We start from the raw sequence: 23,562 nt of genomic DNA on the forward strand, positions 1-23,562 counted from the left end.
TCTATGAAGAACGAAAGGGAAAATCAAAATCAAAATCAAAATCAAATTACAGAAAGATCCCTGAAAACGACGAGTATTCTTCACGAGCAGTCATGTCTACATACCTACTTGCCTTCCCTCCATTTAACTTACTATAGATAGTGAATATTAGAATAATATTAAGTGCTATTTCCTCCTCGTCATCATCTACATGCTCTCAACTCTCTTCTTTTAATCTTACCCGTCCTTTCTCAACCCCACCCTTTATCCGTCCTCCACCTGTCCCTCACGTCGACATCACGCCGTCGGCAATACCACTCCGGATCTCCCGCCATCTCCTCCCAGCTTATACGGCCAGGATCACTCCACGTCAAGTGCCGCACCACCGAAGTCTCGTCGCCGTCAAGCCACCGGGCCCATGTATCTATTACTCCACGTCTACCGCCCCGTCTTCCGCCACGTGGGACGCACTCTACTTCGACGGCTCCGATTTAATCCTCCCATCCGAAGCCACCGAGTAAATTAGTTTCCCTCCTTTTGCTTCCATCTCAAATTGACAGCTATTATTACTCCACCTCCCGTAGAATGGAGGGCTGTGACCGCGCCTCCGCCTCCGGCGGGGTGGGGGTTCGTAGAGAAGAACCCACCGCCCTTCCATCTCCTTCGGCCTAAAGCATCTACGCTAGAGGTGATATTTGTATATATACCCCTCAAAATTATTATTATTTGCATAGATAATATAAATAAGAGATTTTGCAGTGGATATATTGCAAATATTAATGCTTTCGAGGGGTGTTTGGAGTATACTTACATAAATAAAAAATTTAGTGGGGTATACACGCAAAAGAACAAATAATTTTTTTTGCTGCCATTAACGTACTCCTCTTCCTTCCTTTTTCTACTCTCTACTCTCTCTACGAGCCGAGCTCGATTCCTTTGCTTCGCTTTCTTGGTTTACCGATGCATCAGCTCGGGAGAGGGCTCTACGTCTCCGGCCCGTCGCCGGGGCCGGCAAAGGAGAAGAACTATTCTCCCGCTCCGGCGCCGTACACCGGCGGCGACGTGTCCAAGTCCGGCGATCTCGGCCGTATGTTCGAAATTCCCTCCTCTTCCTCCTCCCCACGCAGCCACCCGTCCCGGCCCCATTCCGGCCACCTCCACCGGCCGTCGCCGTTCTCTCAGCTCCGCCACTCGGGTCTCCTCGTCGGCCCGGTCCACGAGTCGGAGTCAGAGTCGGCGAGGAAGGAGAAGTCGACGACGAGTATAGAGGACGCTGAGTTCGCGTTTGGGGTTCCGCTTTATTGTTACTTGGTGGTGGCAGTGATGGTCGGGGCCGGGGTAGGGGTGGGGGTGTTCGTCTTCGTGGTGTTACGGCAGATTGGGATTTTAATGGTGGCTGCAGTGGTGGTGGGAGTTGGGTTTGGTATTGGGGTTTGGAATTGGTGGAGGAAAGAGATGGAAATGGAGAGGTTCTTTAGAAGCTACCCAGATACTTGTTTCGATCGTAGTAATCTACCAGTTGGAGAGCTTGTCAAAATTAGTGGGGTTTGTCTTTTATTTTATCTTATTTATTTATTTATTTATTTATTGTTTCTCCAATAAATGCTTATTTTTGTTTGAATATAGCTCCTATTTTTACTAAGTGACAGGTATACATAGAATAATTAAGCCAGCTCTTCGAAGATAATTATAGTCACAGTGGGCCTAGTTCACTTGCTTTTCCACATGAAAACACCCTCAAATATGTGCATTGCGCACGTGTTTCCTGGTGTAGTTGCATTGTGCTAATTGATTGGCCTAATTTGTAATATTACTTTGAGATCAATCACAAGGACTCAAGGATGTTATTGATGGCTAGAATTTCCTACATATTGAGGGTTAATATAGTAACTATGACTTAACTATTATCCACCACTTTTTCATATATTGTGTCCATCAAGTGATTTACTTTCTAATTATGTTCTTGTGTTATATTGGAAGTTATTTTTATGAGTTGCTTGTCTTTTGTAATTGTCAGACATTCATATATGGATAATAACAAGATTTCCTTTGATACTAATTCGGTATGATGTGCTTGTTTAGTGTTTCTTATTGTTCTGCTTTTGCCTTTTCTATAAGTTCTATTTGATATATTCTCTAAACTCTATAAGCACATGTAGATAGTAGTAGACAATGCCTTTAATCTATTTCATCCTGTTCTTTCAATTTCTCTTCCTTCCCTTATAGTGTCTTATGTTGCCTTATTGCAGTTATAGATTATGAACTTAGGACATTGCAGTACATTTTGAGAGTATAACTTTTATTGCAGGTTTAATAATTCCATTGATAGGAGTCTAAGGTTTAAATTACATAGTGTCATATCCCCTATTATCTATGACAGGGCTACCTGCTTCTGCTCTCGAATCACCACTTATTGCACAATTTGTTATTTGATACTAATCAATAACTTGAAAAGATCTATATGTTCACTCTCTGAAACCTCGATACCTTTTAAAGGTTCAAGAGAAATGTTGTTTCATTTTGTGAAGGGATATAGTTGAATGTTGATTATCCATAATGTCTTTCTGAGTAAGAACTAATATCGTATTGTTAGGCAACAACAACAACATAAACAACAATGAAACCTTTAGCCCTTTCTATTTGATTACTTATAAATGATCATTTTAGCTCAGTACTTTTATTTTTACAGTTCTGAATCAGTGTATAGTGTCTTAAGAAGCTATCACCTTGTCAATGTTTTAACGAAGTTCCTGTGCATCATGCCACTTTTCAGCAAGTCACTTGTGGACATCTTCCTCTTAGAACATCCTATCAGGATTTTTCCAGGTGCATATTTACATCCACTGAATTATATGAATACCGAGGATGGAGTGATTTGCCAGCTAATCCCAATCATAGGCGCTTGACGTGGGGATTAAGACATTCAGAGGTTTGTTTCTTTAGATTCGATTATGTGAACATTTTTTTTCAATTAGATAATATTTGATGTATCAAAAATATTGTTATGAAGTTCCATTTTAGAATCTTTTGAGGTTCTTTTGTCCCTGAAAAAATTGATACTGCAAAATTTATTGCGGGTAATAAATGGAACTTTGTCTATCTGGGATGAACAAAATTGAAGCGGATACTTTTGTAGATTTGGTTATCCCATATTGTTAACTGGTGTATAATGACAAAATGCTGAAAATGATACATTGTGCATGTACAGTTTGTTCATCTAACTTTCTACATTACTTGTTCTGCCAGAGGCATGTGGCAAATTTCTACATCTCTGACCGCACTTCTGGGATAAGGTTCTTTGTGAGAGCAGGAGATGGTGCCAAAGTTACTTCCTTTGTTAAGTCCAAAACAATAGATATAAGCAAGGAAAAAAGGGAATTATCTCCAAATTTTGTGACCTGGCTGGCAGATCATAACCTTCCAAGTGACGATCGAATAATGCGCCTAAAAGAAGGGTAAGACCTAAATCCCTATTAGTAATGAGTAAGTGCGAAAACGATTGCTAATACTGTTTCTTTTAGTACTTTACTGAACCACTATGCCTATTCATAAGTAATTAATTCTTGGATAATCTTGAAATAACGCCTAGACACACATATGTATCTAAACCCTAGGCATTAATATCACTCTTTTGCTTAAGTAAAAAGCGGAAGAAATATTCAAAAATAAAAGCAAAGATGGACGCCAAGATTTTAACGTGGAAAAACCCAAACGGGAAAAAAACCACGAATCTCAACTCGGATCAAAACCAATCACTAGAAGAATAACAGTTATAAGATTGACTCACAAAACAACCCGTCGATCCTAACGACTTTGTTCCTCTTAGTCTTGATCGCTAAAACCCACGATTCATCATTTCTCGTGATTGATATCCAACCTCAGTAGCCCTCTAGATTGATCTTTCGTCTAGATAGCCTTTAAGACGAAAGATTAAGTCTTGTAGAAGAGTAGGACCTTGTTGGTTGAAGAAACGATGTAGCCTCAAAAGTTCTTCAAATTGCTTTACCAACTTCTTTAGAGTTAGGGCATCACAATACTTATATATGATCTTCAAGATAGAGGCAAATCCAAGTCTTATCCAAACTCACGAAAGTCCAAATATTGCAAACTTCGTAGGTGCGTTCGAACGCGACTTGGGTGCATTTGAACGGCCTGACTTGATCTCAGGTGTGTTCGAACGGGCCCAAGTGCATTTGAACGCAGCGGCTTGATTTTCACAGGTTGCGTTCGAACGGCCAAGAACACTCCTCTGGATGTGTGAATGTGTAGTGAACGTAGCAGGGTGCATTCGAACGACCCATGACTGCGTTCGAACGTTCGCAGAAATAGCACTTATTGTCTGTGCGAACGCGCTTATGAACGCTACCCTCTGTCTGTGCGAGCGCCTACACTCGTATTCGAACGCACTTATGAACCTGCTATCTGTCTGTGCGAATGCTAGCGTTCGCATTCGAACGCGCTTGAAAACACTAGTTACTATCTATGCGAACGTGCTGTGAACTTGAAATCTTTTCTCTTTTTTAATCTTGTAATTTTTCAAACCAAATACTTTTTTAGACTTGTATAAATGCTCATGTACATGTATAAAAATACTCAGAATTTTTTGTACACAATTGCCAACACTAAAAACCTAACAAATCTGAATGAAACTTTGCATTTCCAAATGAAACATGTAGTTGGTCCTCTATTCTTGCTTCTTATCAGAACCTACTGCAATGTTCAGTTAGTTTTCTCAAATATTATGGTCTCCTTTTCTTATCTATTACCAATTTTCCATGACTTTTTAGGTGAATGCTCTTTAAATACTCTTGGTAAATGAACCCATTCTATGCATCTACAATGAGACGAAAAAAAAGTGGTGCCTTTTTGATATTTTAATAATGTCAAGTACTACATCAGACCTTTATTTTTGTGCTACTTATAAGGTAACCGATTACATGAAATTTAATCCTTTGCTTGGTAAATTGTAACTCATTTCTTCATCAATTAGTGGATGTTCTCTTTTCACAAGTCTGAACTAGCTAGCAATGATCATATTTAACAGCCGTGGGCATGTAATAAATGTTTGACAAGTTTTTATGTTTTAATATATATGATAACCTTGCCTTCTAATATTCTCCTCCGTGCCACATTACAGGTTTGTTAAGGAGGGGGACACCGCAAGTGTGATCGGTATCCTCAAAAGGCATCAATTAGATAACATGATTGATCCCCCTTCTGGTTTGGTCACAACTGGTTGCCAGTGGAAGAGATGCTTGTTCCCTGTGCTCATCGAGGGCCTCATCCTAATAGGAAATGAGACGCCAGATGAGGTAGTATACGTTGTGTAATTTACTGTCCTCTCTTTCATCCTCCAGCCTTACGAGGGGCATTGTGGTTGCTGTTCTAATGGACCTGGAGGATGAGCGATAATGGCGCTGACTTAATTGATAGGTTTGTTTATAATAAATTTGTGTAAATCTTTGGAGGTAAACTGGTGGCAATCTTTAGTACAGATTCTACAAGTTTGTAAATAGTAGGTCCAAAAGGAACTGTAGGAAGGAGTTGAGGGAGTATTAATGCCTGAAACTCTAGTTGTGGAGGATAAGAAGAATGGAACTTTTCATCTTTCTTATTATCATGTTTTAAAATTGGATGGTTGTACTAATATTAGAGTTTAGAATTGGAAACTGCCTGTACTAACAAAAGAGAAAGGAGATGCAGGCATTCTTTCACACCTTTTGCATCTCCAAGAGTAAGGTAAATATTTTTAAAGAAATGTTGTGGCAATTATTATATTTTAAAAGTCTCCAGTGACATTGTGTGGAAAATCCTTAGAAATCCACCAGACGTTGTCAAAGAACAGCTGAATCTTGTGATAACTTTATTCTTTGATTTTGGGAGAGAAATTAGAAACTACATGCTAAAACGCACAAGCAAGTATATTAATCCTCATTTAAATTGTTTCAAACAAACATCCAATCAATAAATAGAAATTTCACTCAACAAACAGGATCTGGAGTAAACAAATGAAATCTAGTGAGGAAAGAAGACTAGGGAGAAGCTCCAGCAGCATGGCCTGGGAAGTACAAGCCTTCAGTTGAGGATCACTCAGGCTCTTGGATAGAGGAACCAAAATATCTGAAACAGAAGTCATGGAGAACAATGGTAGCAAGATTTAGAAAACTAGTTTCTTATAGAGAACTTGTAGATTTAAAGCACTAAACTAAATCGATCACCTTTCTCATGAAGGAAGTCTTCTTTCTCATCATTGGTTGGGTTCCAACTGGCTCACTAGGAATGATAGCCAAGTTTGGTCCTTTGGTCCTCTCGTTCTTAATTTGATTGAATGTGACTGTAAATCCTTCAGCCGGCGCAGCATTTCCCTCATTCCACACACCAAATTTTGGCACTGCTGTCACTCTGTTATGAGGCTGCATCAAATGCATTACAAGGGCATGTTATAAATTACAACATAAATATTTATCGTTTGACCCTAAACTTTTGAAGGAACAAAGAATATTACGTTACTTTCAAAATATAAACTAAAATATCTAAATTACTCTTCGTCAAAGTTATCTAAACTCATCTATATGACAAATATTGATAAAGCGATAGGATGGCCGAATTTGGATAGAAATGCATGGCCCGGCTAGCACAGAATTCGCGCTCCAAATGATAAATACCCATGCGTTATGATGTATACATATAAATTTTTCCAAATTTAAATGATTCGTCCCTACGTACAGCATTTGGGTGTGGTGGTCTTGACGATGAGGAACCGTAGCCACTTTCCCCTGGATGTCTAATTGGCTTTTGATTGTAAGAGGGAGGCCTTGCTGAGTTCTTAGTATCACCCCTTGCATCCATGCTTGCTCTTGTAGGCTTTTGAACTGCAGGAAAATTCATATTTGGATTGTCCTCTGGATCATTAGGGTTTGTCATCTTCCGTGCAGGACCTCCGTCTCCACGACCACGAGCTTTCTCAAAGTACGCGGTATATCCAACATCGTTATTAGTCCAGTTGCCAAATTTTGGCACACTTCCGCGTTGCTGTAGAACATAATTGATGCATAAATTAAATCAATACATGATCATAAAATAGAATTATCTTGCAAATCATTCACTCCCTCTTCATTTCTCTATGCTTCCAATGCAAACTCATAAGTGCTAAAGGTGGTCAAATAAGAATCCAAATCTTATCATGGTCAAATCTTTGCAATATCTTGTTGGTTCCTTCAACTTGAATTCCAATGTATTAGTTGGTTGGACGTGAAAGAGTGGTTGCCACGAATGATAAGTTAGTTCAATTAATAATTGCCACTAAAACACAACAATAGCTTCCAATTAAAAATAAAAGCACTAGGTTATGTAGGCATATATGTTGAGTTATCAGGATAAAATAAAGAACAAAAACCAAAAAACAAAACTTCTTATAATTACGCTCTATTTCTTTCTTATTTTGCATCTTTCTATCATCATATACATGGTCATGAACATCTAATATTTTTGTATTAATTTAGACAATAGGGGTAAAGTGATACAAACGAAAGTTGATGTTTTGATTTAGGGCGGTTTTCTAATAATTTATCTAAACAGAAGGTGCAATAGAGAATTTTCAGTTCTTATGTATAAACTGAAACATCTAAGTTCATAAATCTTTGATTAATAAAAGAAGATTATTCACCCAATGATGAGGAGGCATTAGATTTTACAGAGCACAAATTCAAGAACAAAAGCAAATCAAACCGGAACAAGTTTAAATCTAGAATGCTTTCAAAAAAGGCTTGCAAATAAGAAGAAAAATAGAGGAATTTATACTCACAGCCATGGTGATTGAGAAGGATAGGACTTCTTCTTCTTCTTCTTCTTCTTTCTTCTTGTGCAAAATAAGAGAGAAATCCAAAGAATTCTATGTAAAAAAGAGAGAAGACCCAAGAAATGATCCTGTTTGACAATGCTGAAGAGAATATAAAGAAGAAACCTAATTTGCACACAGAGAGGGAATCGATGTGGTTTCGTACGTATTTTATAGAAGGTCGCCTCCCACACGCAGTTGACACGTTCCATTTTTCTTCTTATGACTTGTTCATGGCCTCATGCTTTTGGTCAATGCCTTGTTAATTTTATCTACCTCTCACAAAGTATGGAATCAGTATCCCAATTTTATCCCAAAATGACGAAATTTGATTTGGAAAGATAGAAAGAGTCCCGAAGGAATTAGTTTTGCTTACAAAGTAGATCTTCACGTACTGCATTAATTTTATCCTTTTATCTCTATTGATTTATCTTTGATATTCATTTAATTGACTCCTTTGTGCTTCAGTACATTTAGCATTAACTTTGCGGGCTTATCTAGTAATTTACTAAAAATGAATCCATGAATGATGATTTACGGAAAATAATTTATGCAGACATACTATAGAGATGTAATATAAAAGGCCCTTAAAAAATAAGTTCATTAATTATATGCTTTTGATGAGCCTTTGCAAACCTTCTAAACGTTGACTAGGAAACTGAAATTGACAGTCTCTTCACAGGAATGCCTACCAGCTCCCTCGTATGAACTGCTTTACCCACACGAGTTTGAATTGAATTTATAACCATTAAGTCAAGGGAAGGAACTCCACGACCACTTCTCAACTAAGCTCTTATCGGTCAGTTTTCTGCGCTCCTCTCCCAGAATTGCATGGAGAGATAATCCCCCTTGCTAACAATTTGAACATCCCCAGTCAAAAACCCTCCCCGTGTCTTGTAGGCAAGCTTCTCATAAGCAAATCTTTCAACTCCACTGGTCTTATAAAAAGTTCCTCTCCAAAGCTTGGTACTTGGAAGGAGCTTTGAAGTTCTTAGAAGCTGGGAAGAACACTTTTCTTCTTTCTTTTGAGCTGGATTATGATAAGTGGAAGGTATGGTACGGAGCACCTTGATCCTTCAATAGGAAACTATTTCTGTTAGCTTCTTCCAAGCCAAACCTTCCCCCGGAGCAATAGAGCTTCAACCAGTCTGAATTTTAGGTGCATTCCTGGGCTGCCGCTCGAGCTCATGTTCTTTAAGATGTCCCAAGCCTTGGGCAAGCGAATAGGTGATCCAGTGGACTCTAGTGCTATCGATGCCTTAGAACTGATCTAGGTTCATCCGTTCTAGGGTCCTGATAGACAGATCCAAACCTCTTACAGGTGCTCTATTAGTTACCCTCCCTACCGGTTCAAACCATGTCATCCATGTTCAATATGAGTGTCTTCCTCGCTATTGCTTCTTTTGTGCTTGGTGGGGCATGAATCTTTTGCCTATATGTTAGAAGTTCTATGTAGGCAAAGGTCAAGAGTGAATGCCCTGTCCAGTTGCGAAGTGGCTAGAGCTCTTCAAGCCCAAAAATGACAACCTAAATGCAGCGTCATATTCTTTAAATCGATTCTCCTGTAGTGATGAAATTCAACCCAACTTGTTTTAGAATTTGCCTCCAACAATGAATTGGCACCCACTGGCCAGTCAAGGAGAGGCAACACTAGTGACCACCAGTCCAAATCTTTCAACAGTAGCATCTATCGCCTTCTCTCTAGCTGCTGCCTATGTGTCGCTTGGGACGAGAGGTGCCATGTTGTTCTCCAAACTCATGCATGACGTCCCTACTACTCCTAGCCCCATTGTTGACCTAAGAGGCCTCCATTATCTGCTGAATAGTGTTTTGAGACTTTCCAAAGCGGCGATGGTCCCAATCAAGAAAGTAACATTTCTAAACTATACAATGTTGTGCAAAATACTCAAATGGAAGCGGAAGCAAAACCCTCACCCTCAAACAAATCCAAATAGAATAGCAATAATTTGTAGCAAACTAAATATTAGCAAAACTAATATCAATATCAATGTAAGAACTCCAAATATAAGATGCTATTTGTAGAGAACTTTAAATAGCCAAGGTAATCACAAATATGGACACCAAATAGATACAAACCATAAAGAGAAAAGAGGGAGAGACACGATTTACGTACGTCCACGGGCAGAGTAATCTTCAATCCACTATACAAATATTCGAATACAAATAGTTTACAACTCTAATCTCTCTCTAAACAATGATGGCTCTCCCCTACAAGCTTTTTTTTCTTGCAAAATACCCACACAAAACCTTAAAACCCAATATTTCTATTTATAGGGCTGGTTCACATTCGGGATTTTCACATTGTGTTCGAATGCCCTCGGGGATGCGTTCGAACACGCCCATTATCAAAGCAGTAGAACCAAAGGGGCGTTCGAACGCCCGTGGGGCGCGTTCGAATGTGCCCAATGCAAATGCAGACTGACATTTGAATGCCAAAGCCCTATTCGAACGCCTGCAGAAACAGCTGCTCTCAGGTTGGCTCGCGTTCAAACGCGGCTGGGCCGTTCGAACGCCTACATCACAGACTGCTCTCTATCTGGAGCCCGCGTTCGAACGCCCCTAGGGCCCGTTCAAACGCGCGGCATAGAAATACTGATACTTAAATTTTTTGTTGAAACTGAATTTGAGCCAATTTTTAACAATTCTCCACCTTGGCAACAAATTCACAACTTTACTAAATCACTCTCCACCACTGCAAAGTGACTACAAATCCCAAAATTGCACTGCCTACAAATTTGCATCAAAAGACGCCAAATCCAAACGATTTCTGCAAACAAATCTAAAATAAACTCCAAATGGTCTTCACCATTGCAAAATGAGTGCACCACTCCAAAACCCAAATGCAAACAAATATGATGAGACTTCAAAGATGCCAAACAACTGTCTCCACCAATGAAAATTCCCAATGCAATTTTCAAAATTCTATCTTTCATTGTGATTGTGGAGCCTTTGGATTCCAATGCGCTCAATGAGATGGGATTCTTCTTCAAATGAGGGACATATCGTACCCCCATCAATCTCTTATTGAATCATCATGCAACTGCAAACGAACTGTGCTAATTCCTTCAATTTTACATGTATTATCATTACTCATAAAAACCATGCCATTGCTCAGTTCTTCAAAAGTGCAAAACCAATCTCAATTAGAACACATATGATAAGTGCAACCCGAATCTAAAATCCACTCATTTGTATGACATGGTACAAATGAACTGCTAAGTGCAATATCCAGATCCAAATCATCAAACTCATCTACAAGATCGGCCACATTTGCCTTTCCCTTCTACTGATCCTTGCCATTCAAAACCGTACAATCTTTTTTCCAATGACCTTTGTTGCGACAATATGAACATTCATCTCTAGCAGGAATGTCTCTACTGGATGATCCACCCCGCTTGCTAAACTTTCTAGTTTTCAATATACCACCCACTATCAATGCTTTAGATGGAGAGTCTGTATGAACCTGCTTATCCATCTTGCGATATTCATTATTGATCAATGCATTTGCAATATCCTCATAACGAATAGATTCTTTTCCAAACAGTAAGGTAGTAGTCAAATGATCATATACCTTGAACAACAAATTCAATAATGCCAAGGCTTTTCTTCATCCAAAATTTTCACATTCAAATTTTGCAAATCCGCAAGTAACTTGTTGAAGGCATTCAAATGCTCGGCCATAGGCATTCCAACCTTGAACTGAAATCAAAAAAATTTCTTCTTCAAATAGAGCCTATTCTCAATGCTCTTAGTCATAAACTTGTCCTCCAATTTCTTCCACAAGCTCTTCGCCGAGATCTCCTTCATCACAAAGTACTTTAGATCCTTTGCTAGACAAAGCCGAATGGAGCTGCAAGCTTGCCGGTTCATTTTCTCCCAATCCCTCTCGGATATATCTTCGGGCTTCTCCTCCAAGGTGATGTCCAACTCTTGTTGGAACAAGACGTCTATCACTTCATATTGCCACATTCCAAAATTATTGGTGCCATCAAATTTCACGTCGCGTTTGAATGCCCTCAGGGACGCGTTCGAACGCGCCCATTATCAAAGCAGTAGAACCAAAGGGGTATTCAAACGCCTGTGTGCGCGTTTGAATGCCCGCAGGGCACATCCGAACGTGCCCAGTGCAAATGCAAAATACCGTTCAAACGCCAAAGCCTCGTTTGAATGCTTGCAGAAACAACTGCTCTCGGGTTGGCTTGTGTTTGAATGCGGCTGGGCTGTTCGAACGTCTGCATCACAGACTGCTCTCTATTTGGAGCCCGTGTTCGAATGCCCCTAGGGCTCGTTCGAACGCACGGCACAAAAATGCTAGTACATGCTGAATTTTTTGCTGAAACTAAATTTGAGCCAATTTTTAACATACAATAGCAAGCCATGCTCTTCCACCTTAGCCAACATCTTAGAGACAATGAGTTTTGTAGACATACCTGTCTTGATAGGTGACATAGATCTCAATGATGTGACTCTCGAGGTGAAGTTTACCCAATCAAAGAACCCAACTTTCCTCCCATCTTATCATCCCTTGACAACTCAGCAAATATCTCCTCGTCAACTACAATTTCATCATTATCTCCTTCTACCTATGCAAATCTAGGCTCATATCTATGCACTACTTTCTCCCAAAAAACCCTAAAGCTTCCCTTCCAACCCAATAGAAATATTGCCCACTCTCTAGCCTCAAAGTCACCAATCAAGAGAAAAGACTTTCCCAATCTCTCCTTCCCACCACTAAAAAGACAACAAACTTTAGCTCCTCTCCTCTTCCCCTTCTAGTTGGCTTCAAATGGTGTTGCTCTCACTGCCCCCATTACTTTAGATTAAGTCCAATATTTTTGAATGCAGCGAACCATGTATCATCGTGCAGCAAGCAATGTAGATTTTAGCTTGGAACTGTCGAGAGTGTGAAGGCTCCTCGATAGTCTGAAACCTAAACTCCATCCTCCATATCCTCGGTTCTTTGATAACCTTCCTCTTCAAAACTAAATTTGGAGTCGTCAAGGATAAGAGAACCATAAGAATAATTTTGTGATCAACTCTATGGGCTTTGGCTTCTTTGGGACACTCACATTTGTCTTTAGATTTTGGACGTGTGTAACCCCTTCATTTTCGTGCTAGTTAAGGACTGTTCTAGAGACAAAGGTTGGATTATGGGCAAAATTTATAGGGACCCTCATAGGGACAATCACAACAACACTGCTCTTTGGAACAAAATTAACCTCTTTATGAATAGTAATGGCATCTCTAATCCCTCTCAGAAGTCATGCAACAAGGCGCTCAATTGGGCTCGTTCTAGGAAGTTCTTATCCAAAATTAAATTATGTCATCCCTAAATCTTGGATTTCGGCCAAGTCCATATGTGTGCAAATTTTTGAATGGAAAGTTTCCTAGTTCAAGAATGGTTGGACAAAACACTGTTGTGCAAATATCCAAATGGGTGAAGAAAGCAGAAGCAAGACCTTCACCCCCAAATACCACAAATGGGAATAGAGAAAGAAAACCAATCCAATGCTTGAGAAAAACTCCAAAGTGATGTTAATGGTGATAGAATAGCACTAACCAAGTTTTAATCATGGATTAAACACCCTAATGCAAGCAATCACCAACAATTGAAACAATGGAGACAATAGAGAGAGAGAGAGAGACAAGATTTACATGGTTCGGCGATGTGCCTACGTCCATGGACGGAGCAATTTTCTTTACTATGCAAATCCCTCACTTACAAAGAGTTTAACAACTCTAATCACTCTCAATACAATGGTGGGTCAACCCTCATAAATATTTTTCCAACAACCAAGCCCTAAAAACACACTTTAGTATTTATAGGCAGGTTAGATTTGGGGTTTTCAGCGTCGTGTTCGAACCCCCTCGGGGGCGTGTTAGAACGCACCCAATATCAATACAGCAGAACCAAAGGGGCATTCGAACGCAAGAGGAACCATTCAAACGCTTGCAGAAACAACTGCTCTAGGGTTGGTCTGCGTTCGAGCACGGCTAGGCCGTTCAAACGTCTGTAGAAAAGTTTGCTCTTGGGTTGGCTCGCGTTCGAACGCAGCTGGGCCGTTCGAAAGTCTGCAGAAAAGTCTGCTCTCGGGTTGTCTCGTTTTCAAACGCAGTTGGGCCGTTCGAACGCCTGCATCAAAGACTGCTCCTTGTCTAGAACCCGCATCGAACACCCTTAGGGCCCGTTCAAATGCGCTGGTACAAAAATGTTGATACATGCTGAAAATTGGCTGAAACTGAATTTGAGTCAATTTTTAACAATTCTCCACCTTGGCGAAGAACTCAAAAATTCAGTAAATCACTCTCCACCATCCCAAAGTGACTTAATCCTCCAAAAGATCCTCTGCCTACAAATTTGCATCCTAAGATGCCAAACCAAACTTGGTAAATAGTGAGTGACATTGATCAAATCCAAGCAATGTTGGAATTTGATTTTGGTCACTACTTTTGTCAACATATCAGTCAGATTATCAGTAGTTCCAATCTTGCAAAGTGAAATATCATTTTCTTCCAAAATTTCTCTCACAGAATGGAAACGAACATCAATGTGCTTTGTCCTTGTGTGATGAACTGATACGATCTTCTCTTTGGGGCTAAGGCTCTGATTCCAGCTTGATACGATCTGGCACGGAACTTTGAAATTAGATCTCAAAATATTCTGTCGTCGGATCGACGTGAGATTTTGATATGTTTTAGCCTCGTAAAAGAGATTTCCAACAAATCAAGTTTCAGGCAAATCGGAGTTGGGGATCTCGAGATATAGTCCATTTAGTGGACGAAGGTCAGGTGATCTGTTTTGGATCCGTGGATGGAGGCACGTGATCCTAGGTAATAGTGGATGGTGGTGGACCGGCGTTAATGTGGTGGCACCGGTGAAAAGTGATGGTGGAACGGTTGTGGTTGATGGAAGGATTAGGGTAAGTGTTGGATAGATTGGACGAAAGGGGAGAAGAGGGCCACCCCTAAGGGACTAGGGTGATTAGCCGGACGAGGGAGGTTAGAAGCGGCGTCGCCGGGGATTGAGAGAACGGGAGCGAAGAAGACGAAGGAGGCAAGGCAAAACTCAATCTCAATAATCAATAATAATCTTGGTTGCCCTACACATCCTTTTATAGGCTAACCAACAACTCACATTAACCCTAAAACACAATTTTAGCCGACCGCGTTCGAACTCGCCCGACCGCGTTCGAACGCACTGAATTAGCTCTTCTGGATTTGCGAACGCGATGCAGGCGTTCGAACGCGCCTGTCGGTATTTGTGAACGCGATGCAAGCGTTCACAGTGCGTTCGAACGCACCACGTTCGAACGCACAGTACATTCTCTTCACCACGTTCACAACCCCGTTCACAAACCGCGTTCGAACTTACTCCACCCGCGTTCGAACGCGACTTATAGAAAACTTATTTTAATGGAAATTAAACACTAAAACATGAAGCAAAAACACTCCTAAAGTGAATCCATGCTCGAGACGACGTCGGTGAAGTCCGAATCGTATCAATCCACCATGCTTCCGCAACCTTGTCCTCAAGGTTTGAAGTTCGGAAAGCGATCCATGATATCTGACTCTAGCTCCCAGGTAGACTCGTCAGTAGATTTGCCCAGCCACTCAATTAGCACTTCAGTCTCTAATCTGGTCCCATGGCGTCTTCTCCTGCGGCCTAATACTCGGATTGGATCAGTGGGGCCATCCTCCTCCATTAGTTCGGGTAAGGCCGAACCCACTATATGGTTAGGCCCGATCTAGGCCTTCAATGCTGATACATGGAAGACCGGATGTATCCTGGTTCCTTCAGGTAGGTCCAACCGGTAAGCTACTGGACCAATTCGTTGTAGCACTCGGTACGGACCGTAGTACTTGTAACCCAACTTTTGGTTCAAAATTGGTCTCAATGTGGATTGTCGATACGGTTGAGCTTGAACGAACACCAATTGATTCACCTCAAATTCTCACTCACGTCGGCCTTTGTCATGAGTTTGCTTCATGCGGTTTTGGGCTGTGGCTAGGTGAGTCTTGAGCAGTCTCAATGTTTCATCTCGATCAGCAAGCTCCAAGTCAAGCTCGGTCCTATCCGCCGCCGCGAGTCTATCATAGGCACGCAAGATAGGGGGAGTGCGCCCATAAACCGCCTCAAAGGGGGTCATGCCGATGCTAGAGTGATGAGCCGTATTGTATGACCACTCAGCCCATGGAAGGAATTTGACCCAATCCTTTGGTCGTTCCGCCACAAAGCATCGCAAGTATTGCTCCAGTCCACGATTCACCACCTCGGTTTGGCCATCTGTCTCGGGGTGATAAGCTGAACTCAGGTTGATTTGAGTCCCTTGCAATCTGAAGAACTCGGACCAAAACTCACTGATGAAGATGCGATCTCGGTCTGACACGATCGTCCTAGGCATCCCATGCAAGCGTGCCACTTCCTGAACAAAAATTTCAGCAACCCTTTTTGCTGAAAACGGGTAAGACAATGTTATGAAATGAGCATATTTGCTCAGTCTATCCACCACAACAAACACCACCGATTGTCCCCGAACCTCCGGCAGCCCCTCGATGAAGTCCATGGAGATATCCTCCCAAATACGCTCTGGTATAGGTAGTGGTTGTAGCAGCCCACTAGGCTTGAGTGCCTCCGATTTGACTCGTTGGCAGATTTGACATTCACGCACATACTTCTTCACGTCCGTCTTCATCGCTCTCCATGTATAGTTTTGGGCCAGCCGCTTGTAGGTACGTAATACCCCTTCATGCCCTGCTATAGGAGTATCATGGAAATGTGCCATCAATAGTCTCCGTAGCTCTTCGTTCCGGGGTACCTTGATTCGCCCGCACTCTAGTACTAACCCATCGCGCTCCTCGTGCTCGGGATGGCTTGAGGGGTTCTCTCTCAACTCCTCCATGAGTTGGACCAGCTCACTATCCTCTGCACTAGCTCTCCGCAGATCTGAGAAGAAAGGAAAGGTGGGCGCCGAGAAAGAAGCGAGCTCCCTTGCGACCCCTTCATTTGGAAGTTCAAGCAACGGTTGGCTTCCATCTAGCAGCACTCTCTTGTCATTTCTCCAAAACATCAATGTGAGGCTTGTAAAATCAAATGTCACGGGCCCCAAGCTTCGAAGCCATTGGGTCCCTAAAACAATATCGGCACCTTGCAAGGCCAACGGATAAAGATCCAATGTGAAAGTTTGGCCTTGCACCTTCAATTCCACACCTCCACAAATAAAATCTGCTTGCAATGTGGTGCCATCTCCGATTGTCACATCGAACCCTTCCATGGGTTCCGACTCGAGCCCAATCTTCCTAAGGAGCCTCTTGTCAATGAAGTTGTGGGTGGACCCGGTGTCAATCAAGATTCTCACTGTGGTTTTCTTGACTACCCCGTTTACCCGCAAGGTTTTTGGCGCATCTGTCCCCAAATAGGCGTGGAGGGAGATTTCGGCTATCATGTCCTCCACGGGTTGCTCCTCAGTTTCTTCTCCTTGCTGTCCAGCCACATCTGCACCTTCAGCTGCAAACTCGTCCTCCGCTTCCTCCAATCCATCGATTAGCATCACCGATCCCATCGGTTTAGCGCAGCGATGCCCGGGTACAAACTTTTCATCACAACGGAAGCATAGGCCCTTGGCTCTTCTTTCTTCTACTTGGGCTGGTGTGAGTGCTCGTCCCGGACCTCTAGGTGCATACTTCACATCTTGGGATGGCTTCAAGGGTGCTCGAGGAGGTACCACTGTAGCAGCAACCCTTGGAACTCCGATAGTATTTCCCGCCGCTATGTTTGGTTGAGCTTGATTGCGGCTTCCTTGGCTCATCCAACTCTGTTTCAAGTGTATCTTCATGGCCCTATGTTTGTCTTCCATCAGCACCGCATCTTCGAAGGCCTCCTTTAAAGTTCTAGGCCTTAAAGCCCTCACATCGGCTTGTATGTCACCTCGCAACCCGGAGATGAAGGTGCTGCGAAGTTGCTGATCCGTCCATGGTGGATGACATCGGCTACTAATCCTCTCAAATTCTTCTTGGTATGACCCAACCGTGGTCTTTTGCACCGTCTTTGAGAGGAGAGCATCAAAGTCTTCATATCCCGATGCTCCAAATCGCCGTGTGATATCGGCGCAAAATTCAGCCCAAGTTTCGATAGCCTCAGTGGCATTGGCTGCTCGAAACCAATGAAGCGCCGCATCCTCAAGGTGGAAGCTCGCAAGCGTCACCTTGTACTCTTTCGCCGTTCCTTGGTATGCAAAGAATTGCTCCGCCCTATACAACCAATCGATCGGGTCGCCACCTTTGAACTTGGGGAATTCGAGACGCACGACTTGCCCACGGATGCCATTGTCTCGTTCGGATCATGTCCTTGTCTAACCGGGGAGGATGCACCATGAAGGGTTGATGATCCCTCCTTCGGTTTTGATTAACTAGTTGTGGTTCCGGATCGTATTGACCCGCCCACGGATCTTGATCTCCAAGGCGGTCTCCATAGTGGTTCACCCGTCGGATGGGTTCACCTGCAACTGGACCTGGTGTAACCATCCTTGCTTGTTTCTGCCCATAGGGTGGTGGTAGCAGCGGCTCTTGTGGTTGCAAAGGCTGAACCGGTGGCGGTGGGTTCAAGGGGGTGGACTCGCGTCGTGGGGTCGATGGTGCTTTCCCGTTCGCCCGTAGTTCCCGCATCATCTCCATCATCATCTGGTTGTTGATGGCCAATTGCTCTGAAATAGACCCCAACATGGCTTGAATGCTAGGTTCTTCCGTATTCTGATTAGATCGGGCGGTTCCACGGGTGGAAGTCCTTGCAATCGTTTCTCCCTCCTCTATTGGGAGAATCTCTTCTTCATCATCTCGCCATGCAGCCATGGATCTGGTTGTCGTCATTGGAAGCGCTTGTCTGAGGAAAGGTGGCTCTGATACCAGCTTGATACGATCTTCTCTTTGGGGCTAAGGCTCTGATACCAGCTTGATACGATCTAGCACAGAACTTTGAAATTAGATCCCAAAATATTCTGTCGTCGGATCTACGTGAGATTTTGATATGTTGTATCCTCGTAAAAGAGCTTTCCAACAAATCAAGTTTCAGGCAAATCGGAGTTAGGGATCTCGAGATATCGTCTGTTTAGTGGACGAAGGTCAGGTGATCTGTTTTGGATCCGTGGATGGAGGCACGTGATCGTAGGAAATGGTAGATGGTGGTGGACCGGCGTTAATGTGGTGGCACCGGTGAAAAGTGATGGTGGAACGGTTGTGGTTGATGGAAGGATTAGGGCAAGTGTTGGATAGATTGGACGAAGGGGGAGAAGAGGGCCACCCCTAAGGGACTAGGGTAATTAGCCGGACGAGGGAGGTTAGAAGTGGCGTCGCCGGGGATTGAGAGAACGGGAGCGAAGAAGACGAAGGAGGCAAGGCAAAACTCAATCTCAATAATCAATAATCAATTTGGTTGCCTACCACATCCTTTTATAGGCTAACCAACAACTCACATTAACCCTAAAACACAATTTTAGCCGACCGCGTTCGAACTCGCCCGACCGCGTTCGAACGCACTTGAATTAGCTCTTCTAGATTTGCGAACGCGATGCAGGCGTTCGAACGCGTGATCGAACGCGCCTGTCGGTATTTGCGAACGCGATGCAAGCGTTCATAGTGCGTTCGAATGCACCACGTTCGAACGCACAGTACATTCTCTTCACCACGTTCACAACCCCGTTCACAAACCGCGTTCGAACTTACTCCACCCGCGTTCGAACGCGACTTACAGAAAACTTATTTTAATGGAAATTAAACACTAAAACATGAAGCAAAAACACTCCTAAAGTGAATCCATGCTCGAGACGACGTCGGTGAAGTCTGAATCGTATCATGAACTTGATTCTTAGCCTAACAAATTGCACTTTGGCTATCACAGTGTACCTCCACCTTCTCTTGGTATACACCCAAGTCATCCGTCAGACCCAGCAACCAAATAGCCTCCTTTATAACCTCTATCATTGCCGTATACTCTGCCTCAGATGTAGATAAAGTAATAGTCGACTGTAAGGTAGACTTCTAACTCACCGGCCCTCTAGCAAGTGTGAAAACATATCTCGTAGTAGATCTACGCTTATCTAAATCACCTGCATAGTCCGAATCCACATATCTACTAAGATGTAGACCAAGTCTATTATCTTTTATAAATTTTAGTCCAACTCCCACAGTACCATAGATATATCTCAGAATCCATTTCACAGCCTACCAATGCCCTTTTCCTGGAGCATGCATACTAACAATGTTAATGGCTTATGAAATATCTGGCCTAGTGCACACCATTGCATATATTAGGCTTCCAATTACACTTGCATATGGTACCTTGGACATAGACTCTCTCTTAGCATCTGAACTGGGTGACATAGTTGCATTGAGCCTGAAATGAGGTGCCAATGGTGTACTTATTGATTTTGTTTTGCTATCAACCCTAAACCATTATAATACTTTCTTCAAATACTGCTCCTAAATTAAGCATACTATCCCTAATTTTCTATCTCTTCTAATCTCCATGTCAAGTATCTTCCTTGCTTCTCCTAGATCCTTCATTTCAAACTCCTTATTCAATTGGAGCTTCAATTTATCAATCTCCACCTTGCTCTTAGATGCTATCAACATATTATCAACATATAAGAGCAAATAGATAAAGGATCCATCTTGAAGCTTCCTAAAGTACACACAATGATCATAGTGGCTTCGCTTGTACTTATGCCTCCATATAAACTGGTTAAACCACTTATACCACTGCCTAGGAGACTACTTCACAAAGATTTCTTCAATTTGCAAACTAAATCCTCTTTCCCACTGATTTTAAACCCTTCCAGCTGTGTCATATAGATGTCCTCCTCCAAATCACCATGCAAGAAGGCGGTCTTCACATCCATCTGGGCAAGCTCAAGATCAAACTGAGCTACCAAGGCTAGCAAAATCCGAATGGAGGAGTGTTTCACCACCAGAGAAAATACTTTATTATAGTCAATTCCCTCCTTTGAGCATACCCTTTTGCAACCAATCTAGCCTTGAATCTGACCCTGCCTTTTGATTGAGGATCATCCTTGGCATATATCCACTTGCACCCAATTATTTTCTTCCCTTTAGGGAGCTCCAACAAATCTCAAGTTTTATTTTTCTCAAGGGCCTTCATTTCATCATTCATTGCCCCTTTCCAATTTGCTCTTTCGGTGTTCTTCATGGTTTCTTTGAAGGTAGTAGGAAAGTCTTCATCAATCACTGGAAGAGCATAGACCAACATGTCAAAATAGCATGCCGGCCTTCTGATTTCTCTTCTTGGCCTTCTAACTGCTGTGGAGTCTTGACCACCAATTTCTAGTTCCATACTATCATCCTATTGCAAATTTGAATCTTCTTCATTTGCCCCTTCTGAAGGTGTATCTTGTGGTGGACTTGAATCTACCACAAACTCCACATGCCGTGGAACATCTTTAGCACTACCATCAACCGGGCTATCTAATGCTTGACTTTGCTTCAGCATGGATGATTCATCAAATATAATATCCCTGCTGATGATCAATTTCCTCAATTCTAGCCTCCAAACCCAAAATCCATTCACCCCAGAGCTAAAGCCCAAGAAGACGCCCTTCTTGGCTCTAGGATCCAACTTGCTTTCCCTGACATGATAGTATGCATGACAACCAAAGATATGTAAGGAATCATAATCTGAAACAGGTTTGTCAGACCATACCTCCAATGGGCTCTTCCCATTATTTGTAGATAAAGGTAGCTGGTTGATGAATGACATGCATAGTTGATTGCCTCAGCCCAGAACTCCTTGCCCAATCCAGCATTGGACAACATACACCGAACCTTCTCCAGTAAGGTCCAGTTTGGACATTCTGCCACGTCATTTTGCTGAGGTGCCTCTCTAACAGTGAAATGCCTTTCAATCCCTTCTTTCTTGTATAAACTTATGAAAGGATCTGAAGTGTACTCTCCACCATTATCTGATTTGAGCTTCTTTATCTTCTTGCCAGTCTGATTCTCAATCATCTTCTTCCAATTCTAAAAAATTTCAAGCACTTAGTTTTTATGGTGCATGGTATACACCCAAGATCTTCTAGAGTAGTCATCTACAAAGGTGACAAACTAGTGTTTTCCTCCCAATGAGGCCTTCCGGGTAGGCCCCTAAACATCTATGTGAATGTAATCCAAGATCCCCTTCGTCTGATGTACAGTAGTGATAAATTTAACTCTAGTTTGTTTGCCCAATACACAGTGTTTGCAAAATTCCAATTTAAGGTTCTTCACACCTTGATTTGATAGGCCTTATAAAGTTTTCTGTCCTGGGTGCCCCAACCTCATATGCCATAATCTAGAAGAGTCAGCCTCACTAACAGAGTTACTTGAGGTGGCCGCTACACTTCCCAAATTTGTAGAGTCTTATAAGAAGTATAAATTGCTTCTTTATATGCCCTTCATCACCACCAATGCCCCCAATGTCACCTTCAATGCTCCATCCTTTAAAGTAGCAGTGAAGCCCTTTGATTCCAAAACCCCAAGGGAGATGAGGTTCTTCTTCAAATCCGGTATGTACCGGACTTCAGTTAGCTCTTTAACGGACCCATCTTGGAGCTTCAAATGAATAGTGCCAATGTATCTTGACTCGTTGACAAAACCTCGTCTTTTTTTATGCTTGTCTACTTTGCGAATGAGAATTCGTACATCTTCAGCTCTACAAGGGCTATCATTGCCCATAAACACAACTCCACCAGAGATCTTAAAAGTGGAGAACCAACTCCGATTTGGACACATATGGTATGTGCAACCGGAGTCTAAGATCCACTCATCTATGCTACATGCTAGAGCCGAGCCTACCAAGGCACTTTCTAAGTCCTCATCATCTGAATGTGCCACATTTTTCTTTTGGGATTTCTTGTCCTTGTTCTTCAAAACAAGACAATCCTTCTTTTAGTGCCCTTTATTGCGGCAATAGGAACTTTGGTCTTTAGCAATCGTCTTCCTATCTGAAGATGTACCCCTTGACTTTGAGAAGATTTGCCGCTCTTCCCAAATTTTCTATTTTCTGATCTACCCCTTACCATCAATGCATTAAATGATGACTCATGTGTAGCTTGCTTGTCCAATATCCGGTACTCATTGTTAATCAATGCATTTGCAACATCATTATAATAAATTGAATCCTTTCCATAAAGAAGGGTAGTAGTGAGGTGGTCACAAGTATCCGACAAGCAATTCAACAATACCAATGCCTTGTCCTCATCCGAGGTTTTAACGTCCAAATTTTGCAAGTTCGCAAGTAACTTGTTGAAGGCATTCAAATGCTCCGCCATAGGTGTTCCCATCTTGTATTAAAATCTAAAAAACTTCTTCAAATAGAGCTGGTTCTCAATGCTCTTGGTCATGAATTTGTCTTCCAATTTCTTCCACAAGCTCTTTGCCGAATTCTCATTCATCATAGAGTACTTTTGGTCCTTTGCTAGACAAACCCGAATAGTGCTACAAGCTTGCCTTTTGGTCCTTCGGGTTTCTCCTCCAAGGTGATGTCCAATTCTTGTTGGAACAAAACATCCATAACTTCACATTCCCACATTCCAAAATTGTTGGTGCCATCAAACTTCTCAACTTCAAACTTTGCATTTGAGACAAGTTTGTCCGATTTGGATGATTCCCCCATTTTGCCAAAATTTATTCAATTTCTCACTATTCCCAAATTCAATAGCCTAGGTTTGAAACCAATAGCT

At 42.1% G+C, this 23,562-nt stretch overlaps 2 protein-coding genes across 2 annotated transcripts; one reads left to right on the forward strand and one right to left on the reverse strand.

Moving 5' to 3' along the window:
- Positions 1 to 649: 649 nt before the first annotated feature.
- LOC140793272 (uncharacterized membrane protein At1g16860-like) lies at positions 650 to 5,596 on the forward strand. The gene is made up of 4 exons (XM_073144653.1): positions 650 to 1,524; positions 2,753 to 2,908; positions 3,226 to 3,434; positions 5,117 to 5,596. The coding sequence occupies exons 1-4, from the start codon at positions 940 to 942 to the stop codon at positions 5,307 to 5,309; spliced, it is 1,143 nt and encodes a 380-aa protein (XP_073000754.1). The 5' UTR covers positions 650 to 939; the 3' UTR covers positions 5,310 to 5,596.
- A 283-nt stretch (positions 5,597 to 5,879) lies between these two features.
- Positions 5,880 to 7,961, reverse strand: LOC140793937 (RPM1-interacting protein 4-like). Its single transcript, XM_073145720.1, has 4 exons — positions 7,784 to 7,961; positions 6,706 to 7,011; positions 6,198 to 6,392; positions 5,880 to 6,099 (listed from the first exon to the last, which is right to left on the reverse strand). Exons 1-4 carry the CDS (start codon positions 7,787 to 7,789, stop codon positions 6,070 to 6,072), a joined length of 537 nt encoding a protein of 178 aa, XP_073001821.1. The 5' UTR covers positions 7,790 to 7,961; the 3' UTR covers positions 5,880 to 6,069.
- Between the last annotated feature and the right edge of the window lie 15,601 nt (positions 7,962 to 23,562).

This window comes from Typha latifolia, chromosome 8 (assembly GCF_019914945.1).
Source record: "Typha latifolia isolate L0001 chromosome 8, TyphaL0001v2, whole genome shotgun sequence".
Lineage (NCBI taxonomy): Eukaryota > Viridiplantae > Streptophyta > Magnoliopsida > Poales > Typhaceae > Typha > Typha latifolia.

Bases quoted from the DNA above. Each gene is read 5' to 3' on its own strand.
- LOC140793272 (XM_073144653.1), top strand. From the start codon at position 940: ATGCATCAGCTCGGGAGAGGGCTCTACGTCTCCGGCCCGTCGCCGGGG. The intron at 1,525-2,752 runs GTTTGTCTTTTA...GCCACTTTTCAG, and splicing joins AGCTTGTCAAAATTAGTGGG to CAAGTCACTTGTGGACATCT. The intron at 2,909-3,225 runs GTTTGTTTCTTT...TTGTTCTGCCAG, and splicing joins GGGGATTAAGACATTCAGAG to AGGCATGTGGCAAATTTCTA.
- LOC140793937 (XM_073145720.1), bottom strand. The intron at 6,393-6,705 runs GTACGTAGGGAC...CATTTGATGCAG, and splicing joins GACCACCACACCCAAATGCT to CCTCATAACAGAGTGACAGC. The intron at 6,100-6,197 runs GTGATCGATTTA...CTTCTGTTTCAG, and splicing joins AGACTTCCTTCATGAGAAAG to ATATTTTGGTTCCTCTATCC.